Raw genomic sequence first — 24,453 nt, forward strand, 5'->3', positions numbered from 1 at the left:
TTAGCACTATTCCTGGTCTCTACCCACTAGGCGCCAGTAGCTCCCCTCCTCCACTTGTGATGACCGAAAGATGTCTCCAGATATTGTCTAATATCCTACAGTCCCCTGGGGCAGAGAGCACAGCCATCCCTGGTTGAAAACCACTGCGTTAAAATAGGACACACCATGATAGTTCCATGCTTCTATTAGGGGTTACATATCAGATATCAGTGTGAGAAGGTACCTGGATAGCCAGAGTCAACTCAAGGGGTCCTGAGAAACCAGAAGTGCAAGCAATTCCCAACTCAAAACTTTGGAGCCTGACTACCTCAGGGGAGGGAGAAGGATTTAGAATGATAGCCAGGGCTGCAGGCAGAACAAAACCAATCCAGCACCTCTGGTTGCCCTGATGGACTTTGCAAAGCTTCTGAGTGGAAGAGTAATTTGGTTTGCCCCAAGGAGAGCGACACTGCACTATTCCTTGTCTCTGGCAAAATTATGTAGAACAATACATACCCAAGGGATGGAAAACGGGCTCGAACACATTCCTGGATATCAGTGTTCCTAACAGCAGTATTCACAGTAGCCAAATGCTCATCAACTGGTGGATGGAAAGGTACACAAAAGGCAGTCCATGCATTCAATAGGATAGTATTCAGCCATACAAAGGAATGAAGTACTGATACATGCTACATTGTGGATGAACCTTGAAAACATTATGCTAAGTGAAAGAAGCCAGACACAAAGAAGGTATTGTATGATTCCATTTATATGAAATGTCCAGAACAGGCAAATCTGCAGAGACAGAAAGCAGGCTGGTGGTTGCCTGGGCTGGGGGAGGGGGGAGGGGGATTGAGGACTGACCACTTAATGGGCCCAAGGTTTCCTTTTGGGGTGATGTAAATGTTTTGAGACTTGACATAGGGGATGATTGCACAGCATTGTGAATATACTAAAGGCTTTACACCACCTGTGTGGAAGGACTATTAGTTATTGTCTACACCATTCCATGCCAAGAACTGACAGCAACTAGAAAATGAGTCCTTTTTATATTTATTACTACCTTTGAGAATAAAGAATATATTGCATTTGTTAAAATCATTTTTGCGTTTCAGACTTCCCTGGCGGTCCAGTGGTTAAGACTTTGCCTTCCAATATAGGGGGTGCGGGTTCGACCCCTGGTCAGGGAGCTGAGATCCCTCATGCCTGGCAGCCAAAAAACCAAAACATAAAACAGAAGCAATATTGTAACAAATTCAATAAAGACTTAAAAAAAGGGCGGGGGGAACTTCCCTGGTGGTCCAGTGGCTAAGACTCCGTGCTCCCAATGCAGGAGCCCTGGGTTTGATCCCTGGTCAGGGAACTAGATCCCACATGCTGCAACTAAGAGTTCGCATGCCGCGACTAAAGATTCCGCATGCTGCAACGAAGATCCTGCATGCCGCAACGAAGATCCCATGTGCCACAACTAAGACCTGGCACAGCCAAATAAATAAATAAATATTTTTTAAAAAAACATTTGCATTTCACACAAATCTTTTTCAGCACGTAAATTTTTGCCAGCACTGTTTATTGATAGTGGTTCTATTTAGGTGTTAATAATGGGAAAATCAGGACTGACCAGGGATTGGAAGGTCAGGTTTCTCACTTTAACTTATTATTTCTAGTAATAAACTAATTAACTATGACATGTTGCATAACCAGAATGTCATTAACCAGTCATATTTCACATTTTTTGTGTTTATAACACACAGATGATGTTAATTACATGTATTGAATTTAACGACTTATATCAAAGATAACCTTCAATTTGTGAGTTACCATCTGTTTTGGACCAGAGAATAGGAATTTGATACTAAAGCTTTTTCCTGAACAGCTTGTAATGAGAGCTGTTTATATATTAATTACTTAATTGAATTATTATGGATTTTAATGTTTTAATTTTCAAGCAGTTTGGGGCTTATTGTGGTGACATCTGCTCATATTTTGATACTTTATGGTATTTAGCAGTTTCATCATAAGGCTATTTTGGGTTTACAACCCAATCCTGAAAATAATTTGCTGTCTGCTTCAGGTTACTCTAAGGAGTATCGTCCTATTTCATCTCCACTACCGAATTTTTTTCATAATGAAATGTATTTTTATTTTATAAGCAAAGTCAATATTCCCTTGTGCCTGCTTCAGTCTGGTGCCCTTTAATTTCTATTCAAAGAGCTATAGAGGAATTTTGTTTAAATCTTATTATTTTCCTTCAGTGGTAGATTTTTTCAGTTTTCCTGGTTTTATCTTATATATCCTTATGTTGTTTAAAAATGTACTGTAATGAAACTTAAGGGCCTATGAACCTGCTTGTAGAATCCTTTTAATCTCCTTTCTTTGAACAGTGTAACTATAAACATGACTCAGTGGGAGTAATTTACTTGAATTTCCTTAAAACATTTCAAGAGGTTCTGTATAAATTCACTAATAAGAAACACCTTCATTCATAGCCTCACTTATGGATTTGAATTATATTAAACCTGGCACCTTTTTATTATCACTTAAGACTATTGAATAAGAATTTAGAGAAAACGACAGGCATTTAATTTCCTTAGTTCTTGAGCTTGTAGATAATTTAAACCCTGTAGGAGACTGGATTCACTCACAACTGAAGACAGTTTATGAGGAAGAAGGTAAATATCATTAAGTAGATCCTAGTTGACTGCTTAGTGTTTATACTGACTGAAAAATAAAAATGAGTTTTTTATATGAAGGATTATCTTATGAGATATACCCCTGGCTTCTTCAGAAATCCATGCAAGTGGAACCCCTGTGAAATGAAAATGTAGGAAAACAATAATGGCAAAGTTGAGAGTCAGTGCTTGCTTTCGCTTTATTTTAGGGAAGCCAAAAAAGGAAAAAAAGATTCTAATGTTTCTGTGTTTTTTTGAGCACATAAAAGAGTGGATATCTGCACACAAACATGCATGCCGTGATTATTGTAAACATTTGCCCAAGCAATGTCTATAATGTCAGAAAAGATGTCTGGAGCCTCTTTTCTTCTCTTAAGGGTGTGTACAGTTTAATTTATTGGTTGTGTGTGATACGGTCCCTGAAACAAAGAAATTTCAAGTGGGCATTAATTATCATTGAATGATAGCAGGAACAATATCTGAGCTAAAATCAATTTTATTTACTTTGAGGCTTTTTCCTTACAAATCTCTACATGTACCATAATACTGACTGGCCGTTTTAATTTCTCCTTTTTCACACTGCAAATAAAACTGCATAGTTTGTGTTAAAGTTTTAAGACAGAGATTATGAAATAGTAAAATGTGTTAAGTTTGAGTTGGGATGAAAAAGAAAAACAAGAATAGGACAAGTCAAAGGTGAACAATTCCCAAAGAATGGTAAGGTGTTTTTTGTTGTTGTTGTTGTTGTTTTTCAAATCTCTCTGTTTCTCACCAGGCAGGTCCCAGCAGACACTTGGTGTTTTATATGATCGGATGCTGGAGAGCCCACTGGTTCAAAGGTCTACACATGAAGTCAGCCTAAAGGTAAACGCCTGCCGTTGATCTTGGTCTCTTACCTGAAATTCGTTTGAAGCAGAACTGCATTTTGCCAAAACTGAACACCTTCTGTTTTAAAATGCTTTCTTTAGAAGGAGTCTGAGGTCTTTCTCCTTGCTGAAGTTGAAGGTAGTAGATAGAGCATCATTAAATAATCATGGGCTATCTGGTCCATTCTACATGACAGATTGGCCTTTTTATTGCCTTCTAAGAATTGTGGATACTGAACCAGCTATTATAAACTTTTCTGGGTCTTACCAGAAGCAGATGACACTTTCTAAAATCATTCCCTCTTGTCAACACTGTGAATTAAAATTAAGCTGCAAAATTAATTATAATTGGGCACATGAGTCTAGATCTTAGTTGACCCCTGTATCTTAATGCTATGCTTTATTAGTTTCTTAATATGATTTGTGTCTGTCTGCAAATTGACTTACTACTTAACCTTGAAACTTCTTAGAAAAACAATGTAGCTTACTATTTATAGATCTAGTGAGAGGATAAGGTATCCAGAAGAGCAAACCAAATAATCGTAGATGCACAGGCATCAAGAGTTGAAGCCCAGGGAGTTCCCTGGCGGTCCAGTGGTTGTTGGGACTTCACACTTCCATTACAGGGGGCATGGGTTTGATCCCTGGTTGGGGAACTAAGATCCTGCAAGCTGCATGGCCAAAAAAAAAAAAAAAAAAAAAAAAAAAATCAAGAGTTGAAGCCACATCCCAAACTAAAACTGATGGCTCCCCTCCCCCATCCGCTACCAAGAAAAAGTGCTGTTATCTTTTGGTAGGTGGGATTTTAGGGTTTGATTTTATCATTTACTGTTTTGTGTTTTCTAGTTCTTTTCTTTTTTAAATTAAAAAACAGATAGAACTTTTGTAATTTTAAAAACATCAAGATGGAAATTTGGGGAAGATTTTTGCTTTATTGTTTTAAAGGAACCAATCAGAACTAAAATGATAGACGCAGATTTAACCAAAGTAAGATTCTTAGAGGGGTGGGATAGGGAGGATGGGAGGGAGATGCAAGAGGGAGGAGATGTGGGGATATATGTATATGTATAGCTGATTCACTTTGTTATAAAGCAGAAACCAACACACCATTGTAAAGCAATTATACTCCAATAACGATGTTAAAAAAAAGTCTTATTGAAGTATTTTTGTTTAAAGCCAAATTTATAGCAAGGTACATATGTACAGTTGACCCTTGACTGGGTTTGAACTTCACGGGTCCACTTATACATGGATTTTTTTTCAATAAACCATGGGCTACTGTATACAGTCCATGGTTGAATCCACAGATGAGGAATCATGGACACAGAGGGCCAACTGTAAAGTTATCAGTGGGTGTTCAACTGCACAGGGGCCAATCCCCCTAACCCCCATGTTGTTACAGGTTTAACTGTATTAGAATTTCAGTATTTTACTTAAATATTTGATAAGTGTAGTTTGTTTTAAAAAATAAAAAATTATAAAAGGTTAATTGAGTCTGTGACATCAGATGTTGACATCCATGTTGTAACATGAATTCTTTTTTATGGCCAAATAATATTCCATTGTATGGATATACCACATTGTGTTTATCCATTCATCAGTTGACGGACATTTGAGTTGTATTTACTTCTATTGAGTGGTATGAATAATGCTGCCATGAACATTCGTGTACCAGTTTTGTGTGGACGTATACCTTCATGCCTCTTGGGTATATACCTGGCAGTAGAATTGCTAGGTTGTTATGGTAACTCTGTTTAACATTTTGAAGAACTGTCCAACTTTTCCAAAGTGGCTGCACCATCAGTCAGTATTTTTTGAAATGCAGTTGAACCATATTTTAAATGTCAGAGGGAAGAGGAGAGAGAGGAGGTCTGTTGCTCATCAGTGTTTCGATTGTGTATTAATTCAGTATTTAGGGAACGTAAGCTTTGCTTAAATTGAGCACACGCTGACTTCCTGCTGTGTGTGAGGCATTGCTGTTTAGCTTTATAGATGACTCTGGAAATTTCTGTAGCCTTTGTTAACTCCTTGCGCAGTTTATACGTGCAGATGGTCATTTGGGATCGTGCTGGGAAATGACACGCTGTTGCTTACCTACCACAGTACCCATGGTGCATACACGAGCTTGCAACTCATCTGTATAAACCACATGCCCTTGCCCTCTGTGTTGGGTGCTGTGCGTCAGAAAGTGAGGGCTAATATCTGTTCCCCTTAGACTTACCTGGTTTCAGCAGGTGCCTCCTTGGAAAGCCATTCACAGCAGACCGTGGCTGTGGTGTTTTCTTGGCTCTTCATTTCACAGCGGTTGGTGTGTTCACCAGGAACATCTACCTTTTGGGGCATAACCTTCAGGTTCTCAGACAGGAGGATTTCAGGCTGGGAAGCGACAAGGCAGGTGTGCTGTAATGTAGAAGGGGGAAAATCTTCAGGAGAGCGAGGTTGGCAGACCTTTTCTGTCCAGGGCCAGAGAGTAGATAGTTGAGGCTTCGTGGGCCAGTGGTCTGTGTTGCAGCCGCTCAGTTCTGCCCTTGTCGTGTGAAGCAGCTACCGATCTTACACAGATGAACAAATGTGGCTGAGTGCCAACAAAACTTCACTGATGGACGCTGGAAATTGAATGTCATGTCAGTTTCATGGGTGGCAAAATAGCTTTGTTTTGATTTCCTTTTCACCCATTTTAAAAATGTAAAAGCTATCGATACCTCACGGTCTTTGCAGGATGCAGCTGCAGGTGCGAATTGGCCTGTGGGCCACAGTGTGCCCACCTTGACCTAGAGCAACACACCTGTTCTATTTCTCCCTCTTCTGACTGCAGCCTTTGAGCTGGAGGACATCCGAGGTGCAGCTCTGCAAGGTCTGTGGTGTGCTTAGGACAGCATCCAAGTTGTGGTTACTCGGCGAAAGCACTGCAGATTCTCAGGGAATCAAGACTTTTAGGAATTTGAGGGCCTTCCATGTGAAGAGCGGCTCTGGACTTGTGTAACCGCCCCCACTCAGATGTTCTCAGTGCTAGGCAGTTCCCCGCCCCTCCCCAGGGGACACTTGATCACGTCTGGAGACACTTTTCAGGGAGGTTGAGTGCTACTGGCATCTAGTGGGGGGAGACCAGGGTTGCTGCTTTACATCCCCCGGCGCACAGGGCAGCCCATCCCAGAGATTTATGTGGTCCCAAAGGTCCGGAGTACTGAGATTGACGAACCCGACTCGCTGCTACTGTCACTACTTCATTTTGTGTTTTAATCTTAATGGTTTTGTGGCTGTGGAAGTTTAAGATGCTGAGCATTTGACTACAAGACTGAGTTCCTGCGTTTGCCTCATAACATGAGGCTCATTGAACTCTCAGCAGATACTTGGGTTCATGATGCTTCAAGTATTTTTCTTTTAAAACGTTTTTTTTTGTTGTTGTCATTTAAATGGAAGCATCAAAATACACTTTAACACCAAGATTTTTGAGATGCAGGCTACCTCAAAGGGCAAAGCATCGCCCGCCTTAATAATCTACGGAGAAAACCACAGGGTTTATTTTTCAGAACTTTGGAGGTCACCTTATATGAGTAAATGACCTCACTTTTGACTCCACCTACTGCAGAAAAGGGAATCATCAGGGCCCAGATAAGTCCTGCGTATGTGGGTGAAAATCACAGTGTCTTAGAGGTTTCATAACCAGCCGTACATATTCCTGAAATTTGCCTGAGGGCCTAGTGCACATTGTAAAGAATCCGATTCCAGCCTCTCAGTCTTAGAGATAATTAAAATCTGTACGTTAATTTACAGATTAATCAGAAGCATTAGCTTACAAGACCAAAGTCATTAGAAAAAGAAGGCAGACTATTATGTGGAAGCAGCAGCTGTCTGTGTCTCCCAAGGCACTTTGCTTTGAAACCTTGGGTACCTGAACTGGCATTTCACTGTGTAGAGGAGAAGACTGTAAAACGGTAACTGTGCTGTTGGTCTTACGTGCATCGTCTGGCTCCGTGATGCAGACTTTCTTAGCAGTGGTTTGCTGTTACTGGGTGGAACATTTTTTAGGAAGGCTTCCTCCTGGGTCTGCCTCCCGATCAGGCAGAGAAGTGTAGGGTGGGTAGGGTTTGCGGCTCAGAGGGTTTGCGAGAGGACCCGGTGGCCGCTTTGGAGATGCACACATGGTCTTGGCGGTAACTCCAGGACGGGACGTCTCTCTTGTCGCGTCAGCATCCTTCACGGCTCTGCACACAGGGTTGGGATGGAAGGCCCCAGCCAGCCGTTAATTAACCCAGAAGGGCAGCCAGGCACAGAAAGGACCCTGTCTGAATGCCTCACCCAGGGCATGTTTTCGATTTTGTGAACCGCAGCATTATTTTTGTAACCCAAGAAGACTCCCTCCTCTCTGCTCTCTCAACCCTGCGGCTTTATTTCCTACTTAGCTGGGTTGCTCTCATAGTGATGATTTCTGAAGACACTGCCAGATTTTAATTACATTTTAATGAATATGAAAACAGTTCACGTTCGTAGGAGAAAATTTGGAAACTACAGAAAGGCACGCACACATACACAGATAAAATTCCAGCATGATCCCACCCCTGGAGAGATGGGTGTATTTTATTATATTTTTTATATTTTAGAGGGTATCTCTTGTGTGTGTGTACAAAATGAAATTTAGCAACATGCACATTCCATCTTGAAACCTATTTTTTTCATGTATCGCCCTATCATGGACATTTTCTCTCGTCATGAAAATCCTTTTGAGGACTGCATCTTACTACTTACTACTACTTACTTACTACTACTAGTTCATTCTTATATTTAAATGGCAATGCCACTGCTAGGCATGTGAATTCTGGTAATAAAATACTAGTTCTTTGATTATAATTTTGGACCATTTGACTCCCAAGTAAGTAAATATAACTGTAAAATTAGTGAAAAATCTTACCTTTGGGGGGATTTTTTTTTCCTTACTGTAAAATAATAGACATACTCATTGGTGAATGAAGATATGTCTATTTAAAAAAAAAAAAGGTGAAACCACTGTTAACATTTTCCTGTTCCCCGCCCAATCTTTTCTGTATATATTCTCCTATAATTGGGGTCCAACTGTAAGTGCCTTAATTTATTGAATCACACTTATACTGTCATTGGACAACAAAATAGGTTTCAGTAGTTTCAGTGGGTACATACCGGCTTCGTTACAATTTTGCCGGAAGAACAGGTATGCAATGTATAAAACAAGCCTGCTTCATCTCCACAATAAGCTGGTCCCCATCAAGATTGTACAAAAGGATTTATATGTAAATGTTGATGCGTAAATTAAACTTTTCATCTTAAACTGACCACTGGGAAACTCCGTTTGAAGAGAGAAAAACATTATGGATAAAGCAAGCAGGGAGGTAAGACCCGCTACATTCCATTCAGCAGAGAATTTGTGAAATGCGGAGAGAAAAAAAGTGCCTTGTTACGATGAGGTAATTTCTAGCAGATTTTCCAGCTGCTCTGGCTCTTCTCCGTCCTCAGTCTGCATGGAATCAAGTCCCAAAGCGCCCTGAGCCTTGTCCAGAAGATTACTTTAAGGGATGGATTCTTCCAGCGTGAAAGCCAGCAGACTAATAGCAGAGACAAGACATGAGACAAATTTTCTTCCGTCCCTGCCTTAAAGGGTTTTAAGAGAGCATTTCATAACGGCACAGATTGTGAAAAGAGAAGCTTGTGCCACCAGTGATATCCGCCGAGCACCACGCTCCCCGCCCTCTAACCACTGTGTGCTGACTTCACTGTTTCCGACCCAGGCTCCCCTCCTGTTGGCAGGGAGCGCGCTTGCCCTTTCTGTCTTCATCTGGCAGAGCCAACTCTCAAGTAGCTCCCTTGTGATTCTATCCTTTAAGATAATTAAAGAGCCGTTAAGATTGTGTTGTTTGGGGGCAGTCCTCTCCCTTCCCAGAGCACGAGAGCATATTAAATACCGTAAGTGCATACTCAGTACAACGACACCCTCAGACACCATTTCTCCTGCAGCTGAATTTTGAACTGTTTGGTGCACAGGACTGTGATTCATAGGAGCTTTTGCCGCCTTGGAATTAAATCGTGAAAAGGAGAATACGATAAATAATACGGATAAATCATCTTCCCTTTAGCTTCCTGATGGATTTAACCCCAAATTATGATTTATGTTGGAGTACTCATCTTTAGCGGGGGGACTCCAGGGATGTCATCAGTCCGCACTAATTTTTCCTCCTTCTGTAAGCAGAACAGAGGGAATGTGAGTGAGGGAATGTGTACCTTTACCTCGCAGTGAGGGCGGTTATTTCTTTTTTGCACAGTCACAACGCCAAAGACCTCAAATCAACCTAACTGGAGGTGCCTCGAATCAAAACTGGGTCAGGCAAGAGAATAAACACAATTGCAGTAATTAAGAACGCTTTTTAATTTTTTTCCTTCTTTTGGAGGCCGAGGAGGATCTACCGGTGCTGAAAAAGCTCTCCTTTATTCTAGAGCTGGGGAGGTTGGAAGGCATCCACGGGAGTCGTCAGGACTTGAGCTGGCCACGGCTGCCGCTCCGGAAACCGGCGAGGTGCTGAAGTGAGAGCCGGCCCTCCGGGTCTCCGTGGTAGAAGTGCCGGGCCGAGTGTGGAGGAAGGTGCTTTCTCGGACGGGCTCTCGACCTGCCGCTGGCCTGTGTACGCGTCACCCGTTGCCAGCTCTGAATCACTTTGGCAAGGGTGCTGTGTTCCTCGGGCCCTTGCGGGGGGCTCTTTGCTTTGGGGCGCTCGCAGGTAGCCGAGTGGGAGAAATAGGCGTCCTGCCTCTCTCCTGTGCACGGGGCCCTGACTTGGGAGTTTGTATAAAAGCTTTGCGTCCTCACCGCCGCTGCCGGGAGTAACAGCTCTCATGAGCCTCAATTTGGAGAAGAGAAGACTGAGCCGCGTGACTCGCCCCGCAGTCCACAGCTAGAAAGGGATGGAGGTAGGATTAGGAATCAGGCCACTCGGCTCTGAGCCGCGAGGCCCCCGAGTCCTACGTTTTGTGCTCTTCTCTGTGGCTCTCAGGACGTTAGTTCCCTTACCTCTAGCCAGCAAGTCCGTGGACATTGGAACCATCGCCCTGGTGTACCCCAACTTTATTGCAGCCAGTACAGGCGTTTCGAGCTCCACATCGTGTGCCCACAAAAATCGTCCCTGGCAGAAAGGACACAGGCCAACTTCTCCCCCACCTCACAGTCTGTGGTGACGGCACAGAGGGCCATCTTCCTGCCCTGGGTCCCGGGGAGCACTTGGTACGTCCTTGAAGGTTACCTAGCGCCACACACACACACACACACACACACCCCTACCTCTTTCCTTTCCTGCCTTTTTCATACTTCTCCGCCAGATCTTGTGTCCGTCAGTCAAGGATTCACCTTCTCCCTCTTCCAGACCTTCCTCCCTCTTCCCTGACCTAGCCTTCCCTGGAACCCTGCTGCTGCGCCTCTTAGTACCTTATGGTATAGGCGCGGGGCTTTAACTACAGGAGCTTTTTGTTATTTGCATAGACATCTTGCTAACAGCTTCAAGGAAGGGGCGTGTGTGTGTGTGTGTGCGCGCATGCGCGCGTGTGTGTGTGCATGCATCTGAATTTGTTTCATCCCTGCTATTGCCATCACCGTGCCTTGAATATCGTAGGTGCTCGGTCATTTTTTCTGTCATCACTTTGTACCTCATTTATCTCAAGTGCGGGAAAAGCAGGACGAAGCATTTGCCTGTGTTTCCATTTGCAGCGGGGTTACATAAACACGAGACTGGGGTCCCCGTGCTCATCTCACGTGAGGAGTGGCAGCTTCTCACTGTGCGGTCTTCTTCTCGTCACGGAGCGTTTCTTTCTGAAGAGGCATTTGTAGGAAATAACGTCCGGCCCTGGTGGTGATTGAAGAAAGTCCGCGGCGAGCGTCAGGGCTGTGCTAGTATTTGCAGTTGGGCAGCGTGCCTCAAAACTGACAGAAACCGCCTTCCCACCTGCAAGATGTAGCCTTGGCTCTCATTTCAGGGTCAAAGAGACAGACAGAAAGGAGGCAGAAGAGTGGTTCCCAGGGCCTGGGGGCGGGGGTGACGAGGAGTTAGGGTTCGCTGGGGACAGAGGTCGTTGGCGGTGATGAAGAAGTTGTGGAGGTAGGTAGGGAGGTGGCCGCACAAGAACAGGCATGTCCTTAACGCCACCAGCGGACTGTGCACTTCAGAACGGTCACGATGGTAAATTATATGGTATGCGTATTTTAACACAATTGAAAAAACAAAACAAAACAAAACGCCAGACCTGGGAATTGAGCCACTGAGGTAAATTTCACGTGTCTGTGTCTGGGGTAGAGAAGCCCGCGCCCGTCCCCGAGTGAATGGTGTGCCCGGGGCCGAGCTCGCCGTCTAGGAACTCACAGCCTTGCCTGCTGCTGCTTCACACCTGCGCTAAGAGCTGGCTCGCCTTGCAGCAGAGATAGCGAGGAGGGCTTCGAGGAGCACGGTTCTTAGAGACGGAATCCCAGTGCCCTAAGGAAGAGGAGCAAGGCGCCCGTCCTCCAGCCTTGGCTTACGGGCTGCCTCAGAAAACCGCACCCCGGATGGTCAGATGGCAGGCGTGGCACGAAAGGTCCTCACTGCCACCCACACCAGAAACTCGGCGTTGGGAGGGACCCCCAGACCCTCGGTTGAGAGGTCTTCCAGCCCCAGCAGAACTTTGAATAGCGCTGTAATACCAGCACGTTTATTTATTATACATGAAATTATACAGAAAATCCCCGATTTTAAAAAATCCATAATTTTATTCTAACGTCTCTCTCTGGAAATTGAGCTCTTGGCTTGGAGAAAAGAGGATAGGTAACTTTTTTTCCCAACCTTATGTAGATCTTGGCAAAATTTGTCTAAAACAGTAGTTTTTGCCAGGTGAAGATCAGCCGTTTTACTCATTTGAGTCAAAATAGTGATGTTGACCCAGTAAAATGACAGCAGCCACCTCCAAGGACGTTGCTCAGGGGTATCGCAGGTAGACACCAGTTAATTGTTGGCTTCTCTTGATTTTGGTGTAATCAAACCCAAAGCGTTGGAATGGATTGAATGTTGCTGTGGTTTATGGTCAGTTTAAAGAATGTTCTCCTGTGGGTATTGAATAGTCTCACAATATATATGCACATTTTAGTTCATTAGTCACTGTAAATCCTTTTTTTGGAACTAGTTAGGTTTTAGAAGAAATAGTCATTTAAGAAGTTTAAGTCATTTAATTTAAGAGGTGTTTTATTGGTGGGGGGGACTTTGATCCAATTATTAGATCAGTTTTTAAAAATTAACACATGTATAGGCATACCTCATATGTGTACAATCATACCTCATAAATGTCACATGTTGTACTTCGGAGACATAGCGTTTTTTAAAAATTGAAGGTTGGTGCCAGCCCTGCAGCGAGCAAATCAACTGGCGCCATTTTTCCAACAGCATTTGCTACTTTGTGTCTCCATGTCACATGAGGGTAGCTCTTGCACCATTTCAAACTTTTTCATTATTACTGTATTTGTTATGGTGATCTGTGATCAGTGTTTTTTGATGTTATTGCAAAAAGATTACAGCTCACTGAAGGCTCAGATTTTGGTTAGCATTTTTTAGCAATAAATTTTTAAATTAGGGTATATAGCTTTTTTTAGACATAATACTGTTGCACACTTAATAGACTACAGTAGAGTATAAACCTAACTCTTACATGCACTGGGGAACCAAAAAAAATCCTGTGACTCACTTTATTGCTGTGGTCTGGGACTGAACCCACAACACCTCCAGATGTGCCTGTGTTGAGGTGGACCGGTCCGTAGAAACACATGACACTCTTGTGGACCAAGTGATATGACATCCCTGGTTCTGTCGCAGGCCGGGGATGGTTTTTGTTTTCTTTCCTCTGCTGTTTATAAATCAAAAATCCTTTAAGAAGTTAACACCATATTGGGGAAAACATTCTGATCCTTGGATCCTAACTTAAAATTTCAGAGAGAAGATGAATCTGGGATCAGGAAGTAGAGAGCTAGAGCTTAAACAGAAATTTTCTTAGTTGGGAAAAAGGATGATGCATTAAGAAAAACAGAGGAACGGACTAACAAAAGTCGTCCATAATTCCCCGTCTCGTGAGGATCTTAAATTCTCTTGCTCAGGAGTCCTGTGCTAACGCTTGTGCAGACACTTCTAATATGTATTACAGACACTTGCGGGGTGGGGAATGTTGACCAGGCTCTGGGTACAGGGGATCGTCCGTATGTATCCAAATACCTTCTCCTTAGGAAACAGGAAAGATCTGGATGCTGAAAGACAAAAATCAGTACTTTCCTTATGGAAATGTGATTTTGTGGAAAGATTTTACATAGACTATTTGAAAAAGCCAAGCTCTTATGGTGCATTTTAAAGGATCCTTTTTAGTAGCATGGCCATTTCATTAAGCAGTGTCTATGAGCTAGCTCCACGCTGTCTTACAGTTTTATAAATGGAATTCATTTCAAACACAAAATGCTTAGTTTTCCTGTATAACAGTTGTTCTCAGCCAGCAGCAGTTTAGCAATTTGTAATATTTGGCGATGTCTGGGGGTGTTTTTGATCATCACGACCGTAGGGGATGGAGGGAAGGTTGTGCTGGCGTCTAGTGAGAAGAAGCCAGGGACGCTGCTAAACATTCTACAGTGTGCAGACTGTTCTCGTAACAGAGAATCATCTGGCCGCGAGCCAAGCTCCCTGAGGCTGAGAGACCCTGTAGATTAGATTCGATGTCACTGCTTACAAGTACTCAAAATGACAATAAAAGAAAAGGGGGTTAGGGGGTGGTGTCTGAGTCCATTCAGGCTGCTATAACACAATACCATAAACTGGACAACCTAAACAGCAAGCATTTATTTCTCACCGTTCTGGAGGCTGGAAGTCCAAGATCAAGGCAGCAGCAGATTCGGTATCTGGTGAGGACCCGATACCACCGTCTTCTCTTCGTGTAAGGTTCACACTGTACTGTAGTCTGTTAGGTGTGCAACAGTGTGTTCTTACATGGCAGAAAGAGGGAGAACTCTCTGGGGTCTCTTTTATAAGGGCACTAACCCATTCGTGAGGGGGGAGCCCTCGTGACCTAATCACGTCCCAGTGGCGCCACCATTTACCGTTTACCGTAGCGAGAACCTAAAACTGAATTCCTCGTGAGAGCTGAGTCATCGTCATTACTGCCACTCAACACCATCAAAAGTCTCTTTAGAGCTACGCTATTCTGCCATACACATCTTTGTTATTATTTGTCTGTCCCTTGAATAATGTTTTATTGTTTCACTTGGGTATGCTCTGATTTCATAGCTTTTTACTTAGTCTCAAATATCTTCCTAATGCCATCTTATATGTAAACTCCCCGGAGTTCAAGCAGACATCTCAGGGCAAATTTATATTTTGACTGTCAAATTTTCTTTCCAGTGTCTACAAAAGTACAGAAATACCACCTAATTAAGTGCAGAAAACAAGTATTTTTGCATGACGAAATTCTGGTAACTACAAATTAAAATCTTGTTAAGACGACAAAGTGAGAACTGGAGTGCCCCAAGAGGCCACTGTATTAGTTACCTGCTGCTGCATAACAAATGACCACAAATTCAGCAGCTGGAAACAACACGTTTATTCTCTCACAGTTTCCCAGGGTCAGGAGACTGGGCACGTGCAGGGCTCCTCTGTGCAGGGTCTCGAGAGGCTGCAGCCACGTGATGGCTGGGCTGCATCCTTACTTAGAGCTGAGAAGGAAGGGTCTTCTGCCAAGCTCACGCTGTTGGCAGAACTCAGTTTTCTTGTGGTTGTAGGACTGAGGCGCACAGCTTTCTAGAGACTGCCCCTGGTTCCCTGGGCGGTTCACGTGAAGGCCAGCAGGAGAGTCTTTCTCTAGTCCAGTAAGAGTCTTATACAACGTAATGTAACAGTTATAGGAGTGACACCTGGTCATCCTTGCCATATAACCTAACCAGGGTGTGGCATCCATCTCCTTCGACATATTCTGTGGGGTAGAAGGGAGTCATAGGTCCTGCCCACACTGGAGGGGAGGGGATTATATCAGGGGGGACTCATTGGGGGGCCATCGTGGGGTGTGTCCATTATGACAACCTTTAATTCAAATCCTCCCAACTTGAAATGTGCATTTTGTCCTTTTATCTTTTTCTAAACAAATGGAAATTTAATTGTAATTCAACAATGAAAGATTTGCCACCATGAAGATGCCTGAAAACATGTGGCATGGACTCTGAAGACAGTTTCCAAACAGCCTGAAACGTTCGGTATTGATGACGTAATTGAAGGAAGTTGTGGCCCTTCTTGGCCACTGCCGTTTGGAGTGAATGCTCTTACACATGTGTGAATTCTGTTCTATCTGTGGATAAAAGAGTTCTATTTGATGGACTTCTGTCCTCTTTGGGCCAGGGTGCTCATAGGTCTGACTTAGGATTGTGAAGAAAACTAGGCTCTTTCTTCTTGTCTGCCTCAGACACAGAAGCTTCCGAAGTTCTCATCAACCCCTCACTCCTCCCCCAGGTTTCTACCTGCCTTCCCGGTACTGTGGTCTCGGCCAGACTGATGCAGGCAGTTCTGTGGCAGAATACAAACGATGTAGGTTCTCTCTGTGTCCATGGGGTGGCTTTCTGACACCTGACCTCTGTATAGCAGTCATGTCAGGGTGACACACACGCTGACTTAGCTCCTCACTGACGTGTGTCTGCCTTCTCAGGGCCATGTGCACCCTATAGGTTCAGTGACGGTCAAGTTCATCACTGAACTTTTATGAGTGGAAGGCGTTATGATTAATCACTGCTTCAGAACCACAGGTGTTTTCCAGACCCTCTGGTCGCCCTGCCTGGGGGTGTCGATGTGACTGCTGGCCTACCCGATAGTCTTCCCCATCGGTCTAGGGAAGGGCGGCATCGAAGGCAGCCGCGTCTGTCCCACTGCGTGTCAGGATTCCATTCAAGCTCGCTGTCAACTGCGTTGTGATCATAACGCACACGGGATTTTTAGTGAATAAAAAGTCAGTGTTTGTTCTCATTTTCTGTGTTCCCTGAGTTTGTCTCCATTAGTGGTTTATATATGAGTCCATCCCAGCATTATAAAATACACCAACTCATCTTTTTGGGAAAATTTTCACCTGTATGAATGTGTCTGTACACACACACACACACACACACATACACACAATTATAAAATCTTTATGCAATCACAACATACAACCCGGATCAGGCATTAATTACCTTCCCATGTACAACATCCTGAGTATTCTGTTTTTCAATCATCTCAAAAAGAACGCAATAAAAAAAGAAAATATACAGGCAGTGTTTCAAACCTCTCTCCACTTTCTCGTCTCAGCTTTCCCACAGAAGGCGGCCCCCGCTTCGTGAGGACCTCATCGCCGCGAGGTGGGGCTAAGATGAGCATAACCAGTGACGAGGTGAACTTTCTGGTGTATCGGTACCTCCAGGAGTCAGGTAAGAGGGCGGCTCCTGTCTGTGGGGCGTCCCCTCCCGCAGGCCGGGTACAGAGCGAGCAGCCAGCCGTTCACTGCTTGCACACCCAGCCTGTGGAATAGGAGAGCTCACAACACTCCTGTTCAGAGGCTTACGGGGGGAAGAGAGGGTTCTGGGCCGTCCCACTCCTGGGGTGGGAGGAGGCAGTGTGCTCTTCTTGCCCTTGACATTTCTGTTCACGTGAAATCAGACTGGAATTAAGATCAAGAGCAGTTGTGATAGATATGGTGAGGGGCGGGGGTGATTTGGGGTTCTTGGCCCCCAGCACAGGGAGGGCATTTGTGGGCTGGTGTATACATATGGTGTGTATATTTGGGGGTGGGGTGATTTAGGGTTCTTGGCCCCCAGCACAGGGAGGGCATGTATGGGCTGGTGTATACATATGATGTGTATATATGGGGGTGGGGTGATTTGGGGTTCTTGGTCCCCAGCACAGGGAGGGTATTTATGGGCTGGTGTATACATATGGTGTGTATATATGGGGGTGGGGTGATTTGGGGTTCTTGGTCCCCAGCACGGGGAGGGCATGTATGGACTGGTGTATACATATGATGTGTATATATGGGGGTGGGGTGATTTGGGGTTCTTGGTCCCCAGCACAGGGAGGGCATGTATGGACTGGTGTATACATATGATGTGTATATATGGGGGTGGGGTGATTTGGGGTTCTTGGTCCCCAGCACGGGGAGGGCATGTATGGGCTGGTGTACACATATGGTGTGTATATATGGGGGTGGGGTGATTTGGGGTTCTTGGCCGCCAGCACAGGGAGGGTATTTATGGGCTGGTGTACACATATGGTGTGTATATACGGGGGTGGGGTGATTTGGGGTTCTTGGTCCCCAGCACGGGGAGGGCATGTATGGGCTGGTGTACACATATGGTGTGTATATATGGGGGTGGGGTGATTTGGTGGGGTGGCTTGAACAGAAATGTATCGTCTCAGTGTTCTGGAGGACAGCAGTCTGAAAGCACGGTGTCAGCTGGCGTGGTTCCTTGTGAGGGCTGTGATGGAGTCTGTCCCAGCCTCTCTCCCAGCTTCTGGTGCTCTCCCGGCTGTCTTTGGCTCTCCTTGGCTTGTAGGTGCATCATCCCCTGATACATGCCTTCACCTTCACGTGGCATTCTCCCTGTGTGCATGTTACTCTCTGTCTAAATTTGTCAGGTTTCTCCTTTTGTAAAGACACAGTCATATTGGATTAGGGGTTCCCGGTATTCCAGTACAACCTCATCTTAACTAATTACATCTGCAGTAACCCTGTTTCCAAATAACGTCACGTTCTGAGGAGTACTGGGGGGTAGGACTTCAACATATGAATTCGAGGGGACACAATTCAACCTATAACAGTTTGTTCTGTGCACATTTACGCTTTATACACTTGGTGTCGTGTTGTATATATTCTGCAACTTGATTTTTCAAGAAGGAAGCCAATTCCCAGGTCCCACTTGGCATAAACACACGTGCTAGGACTCAGGGTGAGCCCACTGTGGGGCCCTGGGACGGTCTCTTTCAGGGTCAGCCCAGAAGGGTGCGATGGGCAGGCCTTGCAGGCAAACCAAATGGCTCGATTCTGATTCTTGAACACATTATTTACCCATTGGAAAAATGGTTATCCTGGGGCTTCCCTGGTGGCGCAGTGGTTAAGAATCCACCTGCTAATTCAGGGGACATGGGTTCGAGCCCCGGTCCGGGAAGATCCGACATGCCGTGGAGCAACTAAGCCCGTGCGCCACGACTACTGAGCCTGCGCTCTAGAGCCGCGAGCCACAACTACTGAGCCTGCGTGCTGCAACTACTGAAGCCTGCAGCGCCTAGAGCTGGTGCTCCGCAACAAGGGAAGCCACCGCAGTGAGAAGCCTGTACACCACAAGGAAGGGTAGCCCCCGTTTGCCGCAACTGGAGAAAAGCCCACGCAGAGCAACAAAGACCCAATGCAGCCAAAAAATAAAATAAATAAATTAAAGAAAAGAAAAAGGTTATTCTGGGCAAAAGGGATGAAATACATCGGGCATGTAGCATGTTATAAATAAACCTCTCCTCACCCAAGCCTGGATCTCTCTTTCTGCCAGCGACCCCAGCTAGCATTATTCATGGAAAGTACACATTCTTTCTACATATACAGTCGAACATTTGGATTAGCTGTTGCCAGAACATAGTATAAAAAATTGATAAGCAAAACAAAATAGGCACTGCCTTACCCCTGTAAATCAGGGAAATCACCACCACTGCTCTGATAACCTTAACCTCAGAACTTAACCAGGGAGTCTCTCACCTGGAGTACAAGTGTTCCCCTAGCACTGATCTGATAGATTCCCAGAAACGATTGCAAATGAAAATTCCATGTACCACACCCTGTCTCCCTGTAGACTTCCAGCATTGAATTTGGGATTCTTTCCTTTTAGAAACACCTCCGCACAAAGATAGGATGAAGGCAAAAGCACGGTCAAAGTGTGTAAACAAATCACACGCTGAAATTCCCGTCCCTCTGTTCGTGAACATCAGGGTAAATAAAGGGTGTGAAAGAAAACTTCTGTGTAACCCAGAGTAAGGTTTCTCCCGGTGGTTGGTTCCTAGGGCCGTGGGGCAAGAGCGTTGCTGACCTCTTTGAATAAACACAGAAATCTCCATTCCTCCCCCAGAAAGGCGAAACTTCCTTTTTTGGTGTTTGTTTACATTTGTCTCACATTTGTTGATAAAGTTTCTGTAACCAGGCAACTGAGAAGGAGACTTGGGAAACAGCAATGTATAGAATTTCATCAACGCTGATTGTATGTAACGTCTGCTGAACTGCTGTCCTAATTTGTCAGAGTCCCTAGAGAAAACCCCATAGGTTGAGTGAGGAGTTAAGAGATTACTCTGTGTTCCTCTGACGACTGACTCGAGTACCCCACGAGGACATGCTCCAAAGAAGAAATGCCTAATGTGTAAGTGTTCATTTTGGGGTTGTTCTACATGTTTATCTCAAATCTCAGGCTTTGGTTAAGCGTATATTTATTGAGCACCACCAAGTGCAAAGAGCACCTTCTCCTTGGCCTGTTGGCGTCTCCTTTCTAGTTTAAAAAAAAAGAAACCGGAAAGAAGGAAAAAGGTCTCCTGATTAAGTATCGTGCTCTCTCTCCTCTACCGCCATCAAACGCATTAAAGCTAAGTCCTGTGTTACGGTAGGTGATTCATTCCTCACCTCCTCCCAGCGTGGCTTCTCTACTAGAGGTTGCAGGTTCTCTGTTGTGAAGTCTTCAGTAGTCTTCATCCTCAGGTTGTGTGTAGAAGAAAGTGGGTGTGGAGGAGGAGGGAGATGGTCGATGGTGGTGACCCCGCAGTGAGGCAGACCCCTGGTTCTCTGGTAGATCTGCCCATCACCTCACAACCAGGAATAGACTCAGAGTGTTCCACCCCACCTTGAGGGACAAGTTCTCTGCAACCACACGTGCTCCTGGTCCTGCCACCTGAGCTGACGCAGAGAGTCCTGCACTAAAAGTATCACATATCAGGTAGGATGCTTTCAGCTGCAAGTAAGATAATCCCCGACAGAACATTTATCCCCCCAGATAGCAGGAAGGCAGGGTATTGAAATGATACTTTCCTGAAAGTGTTGTGCAAATCCACATCTCATCTCTGCAAACTCAGGAAAGAATCTTGAAAATGGACTTGTTTTGTTTTTCTGCCCTCAAGAGGCAGAATTCGTATCATCTTGGACTCTTCTCTGACCTTCACCCAGCTGTATATATATTCCACAGCCTTTTCCTTAAAGGCTTGCTGTCACTGTTGCTTGTCTGAAGCAAGGGCCATGCCCGTAGAAAGCACTCCCTAAATACTATTGATCTGTGACATCTCACAGTTGCGCTTCATGGCAGCCTGCTAAGTGAAACTGGTTAGTAAGCAAGGCTTTTCAACTCAGCAGGAGGAGATTTTGACCAGCTCTGGCACCAAAGTGGCTCAGTTGGTTTTTGCGTGAGTTACGGTAGTCCGGTTTTGAGGGCTAGGAGTCTGTTAGCCTCTGCCTTGCAGCGGTTAATCGTGTGGTCAGTTCTGCCGTCTGGGCAGTTTTTAAGAAGCAGATCGTGGCAGAGCGTCTGTGCCACGCAGCCCATAAGTTCCCTTCGTGATCCGAGCAAAGGCTCACTGCCCAACACGCATAGAAGCCAGTACTGTGTCACCAGCTTTTGAGAGAAGAAGGAGGTCTTTTGCGAGGTCAACCTGCAAGGAGACAAGGGGCAGGACTCACATCTGTCTCCCTGATCCAGGGTTTGGGGCAAAACTCAAAGGGTTGGGGGAGTTTTGAACTTGGAAGCTGACTGGCTAGTCTCCAGTCGGTCCATACAAGCTACTCGCACTGCTGGAAGCAAGGTTTTTCCTTATTGAAGGGTTTCTCGCTTCATGAAGGGCTCTGGTGGCAACATGTCTATTCTCTGAGTTCCACAGACTGAAGATTCTTGGTTCCAGGGTCATCCTGGAGATGGGTTCTCGTCTTGTGCCGACACAGGGCTGTCTCTGTAAAATAACTCCAGGTTTGATCAGTCAACAGCCTGTTTAAGGAGGCAGAACCAGTTTGAGCTGGTCGGCATTTTACGTGCTCTTTCGCTGTGGATGCGTGTCGGCCTGCCCGGGCTTCTGCCAGCAGCTCCTCCAAATGCTGGGCGAATCGTGAGTTCTTCCCCGCTCCTCTTTGTGAATACAGCAGAGGAGCCCAGCGTTGGTATGAAAAGTGAGGACATAAGATAAGTGAGTCTCCATAAGCATACTGAATATTTCCTCTGGGGCCTCATCCTCAAATCTCAGTTATAAAGAAAAATTGTTCTCCCAGATCCAGTGGGGCAGGGACCCAGTGGACGCTAGCGTTGGTGGCAGGCAGCTCTTTACACAACCAGGGAGGTTACCCGCCAGGAGTTGCCAAGGCTCTGGTGAAGGAGCTGAATGAACGGGTTTGGAGATCTGTCACGAACAAGCCCGAGTGTCTTTGTTATGTCGTGTGCACAGGACCAGCTCCGTGACGGATGGAGGGAAAGATGGTCTCATATGGAGTTGGGTCAGTGTCACCATTAATTCTGGAAAGGAGAGAAGGTCTGGGGGTTTGGGGCCAGATTCTCCGTGACGTTAAATGATGACAAGACCTTTTTCTCATTCATCTCAGTGGGCAGCCTTGGAGAAGACAGACATGACCTTTCCTCGTTAGATGTGACTGCTTCTCCTCCCCTCCCCACCCTCATCTGTAACATCTTTTTCTTTTTCTTTCTTTCTTTTTTTTTAAGGTATAATTTTCATGCCATAAAATTCACCTTTTTTGGAGTACAGATTTGCAGCATTTGCCAAACGTTTACAGTTGTGTAACCACCAGCACAATCAAGATGCGGAACAGTTCCATCACCCCAAAAAGTCCCCCGTGGCCCTTACCCCCACTGCAGCGCATGGCAGGCACCACTCTATTTCCTGTCCCTGTAGTTTTGCCTCTGCAAGAATGTCTTAGGAGTGGAATCTTACAGCAGGGAGCCTTGACAGTCTGGCGTCTCTCGGTGCGTTTGACGTTCGTTCACACTGGTGCGTACATCAGTAGTTCCTTCTTTTTTTTTTTTTTAATTAATTAATTTATTTATTTATTTATTTTTGGCTGTGTTGGGTCTTCGTTTCTGTGTGAGGGCTTTCTCTAGTTGCGGCAAGCGGGGGCCACTCTTCATCGCGGTGCGCGGGCCTCTCATTATCGCGGCCTCTCTTGTTGCGGAGCACAGGCTCCAGACGCGCAGGCTCAGTAGCTGTGGCTCACGGGCGTAGTTGCTCCGCAGCATGTGGGATCCTCCCAGACCAGGGCTCAAACCCGTGTCCCCTGCATTGGCAGGCAGACTCCCAACCACTGCGCCACCAGGGAAGCCCAGTAGTTCCTTCTTTATTGCTACGTCATACTCCATTTTAGGGGTGCAGGGCAGTTAGTCCTTTGTCCTGTGTGAGAACATTTGAGTTGTCCCCAGGTTTTGACGATTACAGCTAAGGCTGCTACACACGTTCGCATACAGGCTTTGGTTGTACGTGGGTTTTCATTTCTCTTGGGTTAGTATCTGGGAGTGGGATCGCTTGGCCGTGTGACAAGTGTGGGTCCAGTTTATCAGAAGCCACCACATCCTCTTCAGTGTCACTCGGCAGTGAGGCACTTCACAACCATCCGTGGTTTTATAGAGTTGATTCGAGTTGTGGAGCTAATTGGTGCCTGGGGCGCAGGACATGTTGGAAAGTAAGTAAAAGGACACTGTGCCCCGCAGATATATCTACAGGATACTGATGAAGTTTTACGCTTCCTCTTAGGGTTTAAAATTAGCCTTCATGAACGTGTGCCGGGGTCACGGTTTCCACAGATCTGCTGAGTGAGAGAACATCCGCCCATGCACACGCATTCCTCCTTCAGCAGTGCACCTTTCTGCAGGAAACTAGGAAGCTCTGCAGCCTAGCCAGCCCTCCAGTGGGTAAGACCGAGCCTGTGGGCAGGACATGTGTCCGTCTGGGCCGGCTTCCAGGTAGATAGCAGGATTCCCGCCGGCAGGGCCCCAGGTAGGGCAGATGCTAAAACTTTCCATGCATTGATTTGACTACACACCCAAGCTATTAACGTCATCGAAACTTGGGGAAGTGTTTCTCTACTGTGAGTTTTGTGACTGACATTTGTACACCATGAAGAACAGACAGAGGCTTAATCAAAACCACTTGACGACTGTGGTGGTAACTGTAACAGTGAACAAGAAACACAAGTGAGAAGTTGTTTCCCTAATGTTTTGTCAGGTGCGGGTGTGTTACCAGGCTGCGTGTCCCCAGTGGCTGTCGTTTTTAACATTTTAGACAGTAAAAAGAGCTTATCGTTATGATAGATGGTAGAAATTCATTTATCATATATCACAGATCAGCAGGATGGTGAACTTCTTTCTTCATTGTGGAGATTTAAAGACTTTCGAGTAGGATTGAAAACTCCTCATACGCTGGAATTTACTTTCTGATCTGTCATGATTCATGGTCGAGAGGCCAATCTATTACACATATGTATTGCCTATATTAGCATTGCCGTATGTGCCTTATTCTGAGAGGAACATCAGTGGTTTTCAAAAGTAAAAGTCTACACACTAGGCAGGTACCATTTTCCTAAGGAGCCGTGATACCTGCACTCACATGACTGGCCAGGTAGAATCAACCATGTTTCCTTTGATTTACATAATGTACATGTATATTACACAATATACGCAGTTATGTGTTACATATCATCCTTGCAAATAAGGAGGAGCGGGAAATACTATGTAGCCAGGCTCTAAAAGTTTTAAACGGAACTTAGATGACGTTTCTCATTCACTTCATGGAGCTTCTGTTAGGAGAGAAATAACACACATCTGACTGCGAGGGTGAAGAGGTCCCCTCTGAAAAAGCCCCAGGTGACTTGGGGCCTGTGAATGAGTGTGTCTTAATCCAACCATT

At 45.2% G+C, this 24,453-nt stretch overlaps 1 protein-coding gene across 4 annotated transcripts in view; it reads left to right on the plus strand.

Annotated features, from left to right (window-relative positions):
- TBL1X (transducin beta like 1 X-linked) overlaps positions 1–24,453 on the plus strand; it is a 226,544-nt gene that overhangs the window by 153,525 nt on the left and 48,566 nt on the right. For 3 of the 4 annotated variants that reach the window (XM_082448104.1, XM_082448103.1, XM_082448105.1), the window contains exons 3-4: positions 3,427–3,515; positions 16,852–16,970. In XM_082448104.1, the coding sequence (XP_082304230.1) occupies positions 16,913–16,970 (58 nt within the window). In that variant the 5' untranslated portion in view covers positions 3,427–3,515; positions 16,852–16,912. The remainder of the gene's footprint in view (positions 1–3,426; positions 3,516–16,851; positions 16,971–24,453) is intronic. The other variant, XM_082448106.1, reaches the window with a different exon arrangement.

Source organism: Balaenoptera physalus (assembly GCF_965194825.1).
Source record: "Balaenoptera physalus genome assembly, chromosome: Y".
NCBI lineage: Eukaryota > Metazoa > Chordata > Mammalia > Artiodactyla > Balaenopteridae > Balaenoptera > Balaenoptera physalus.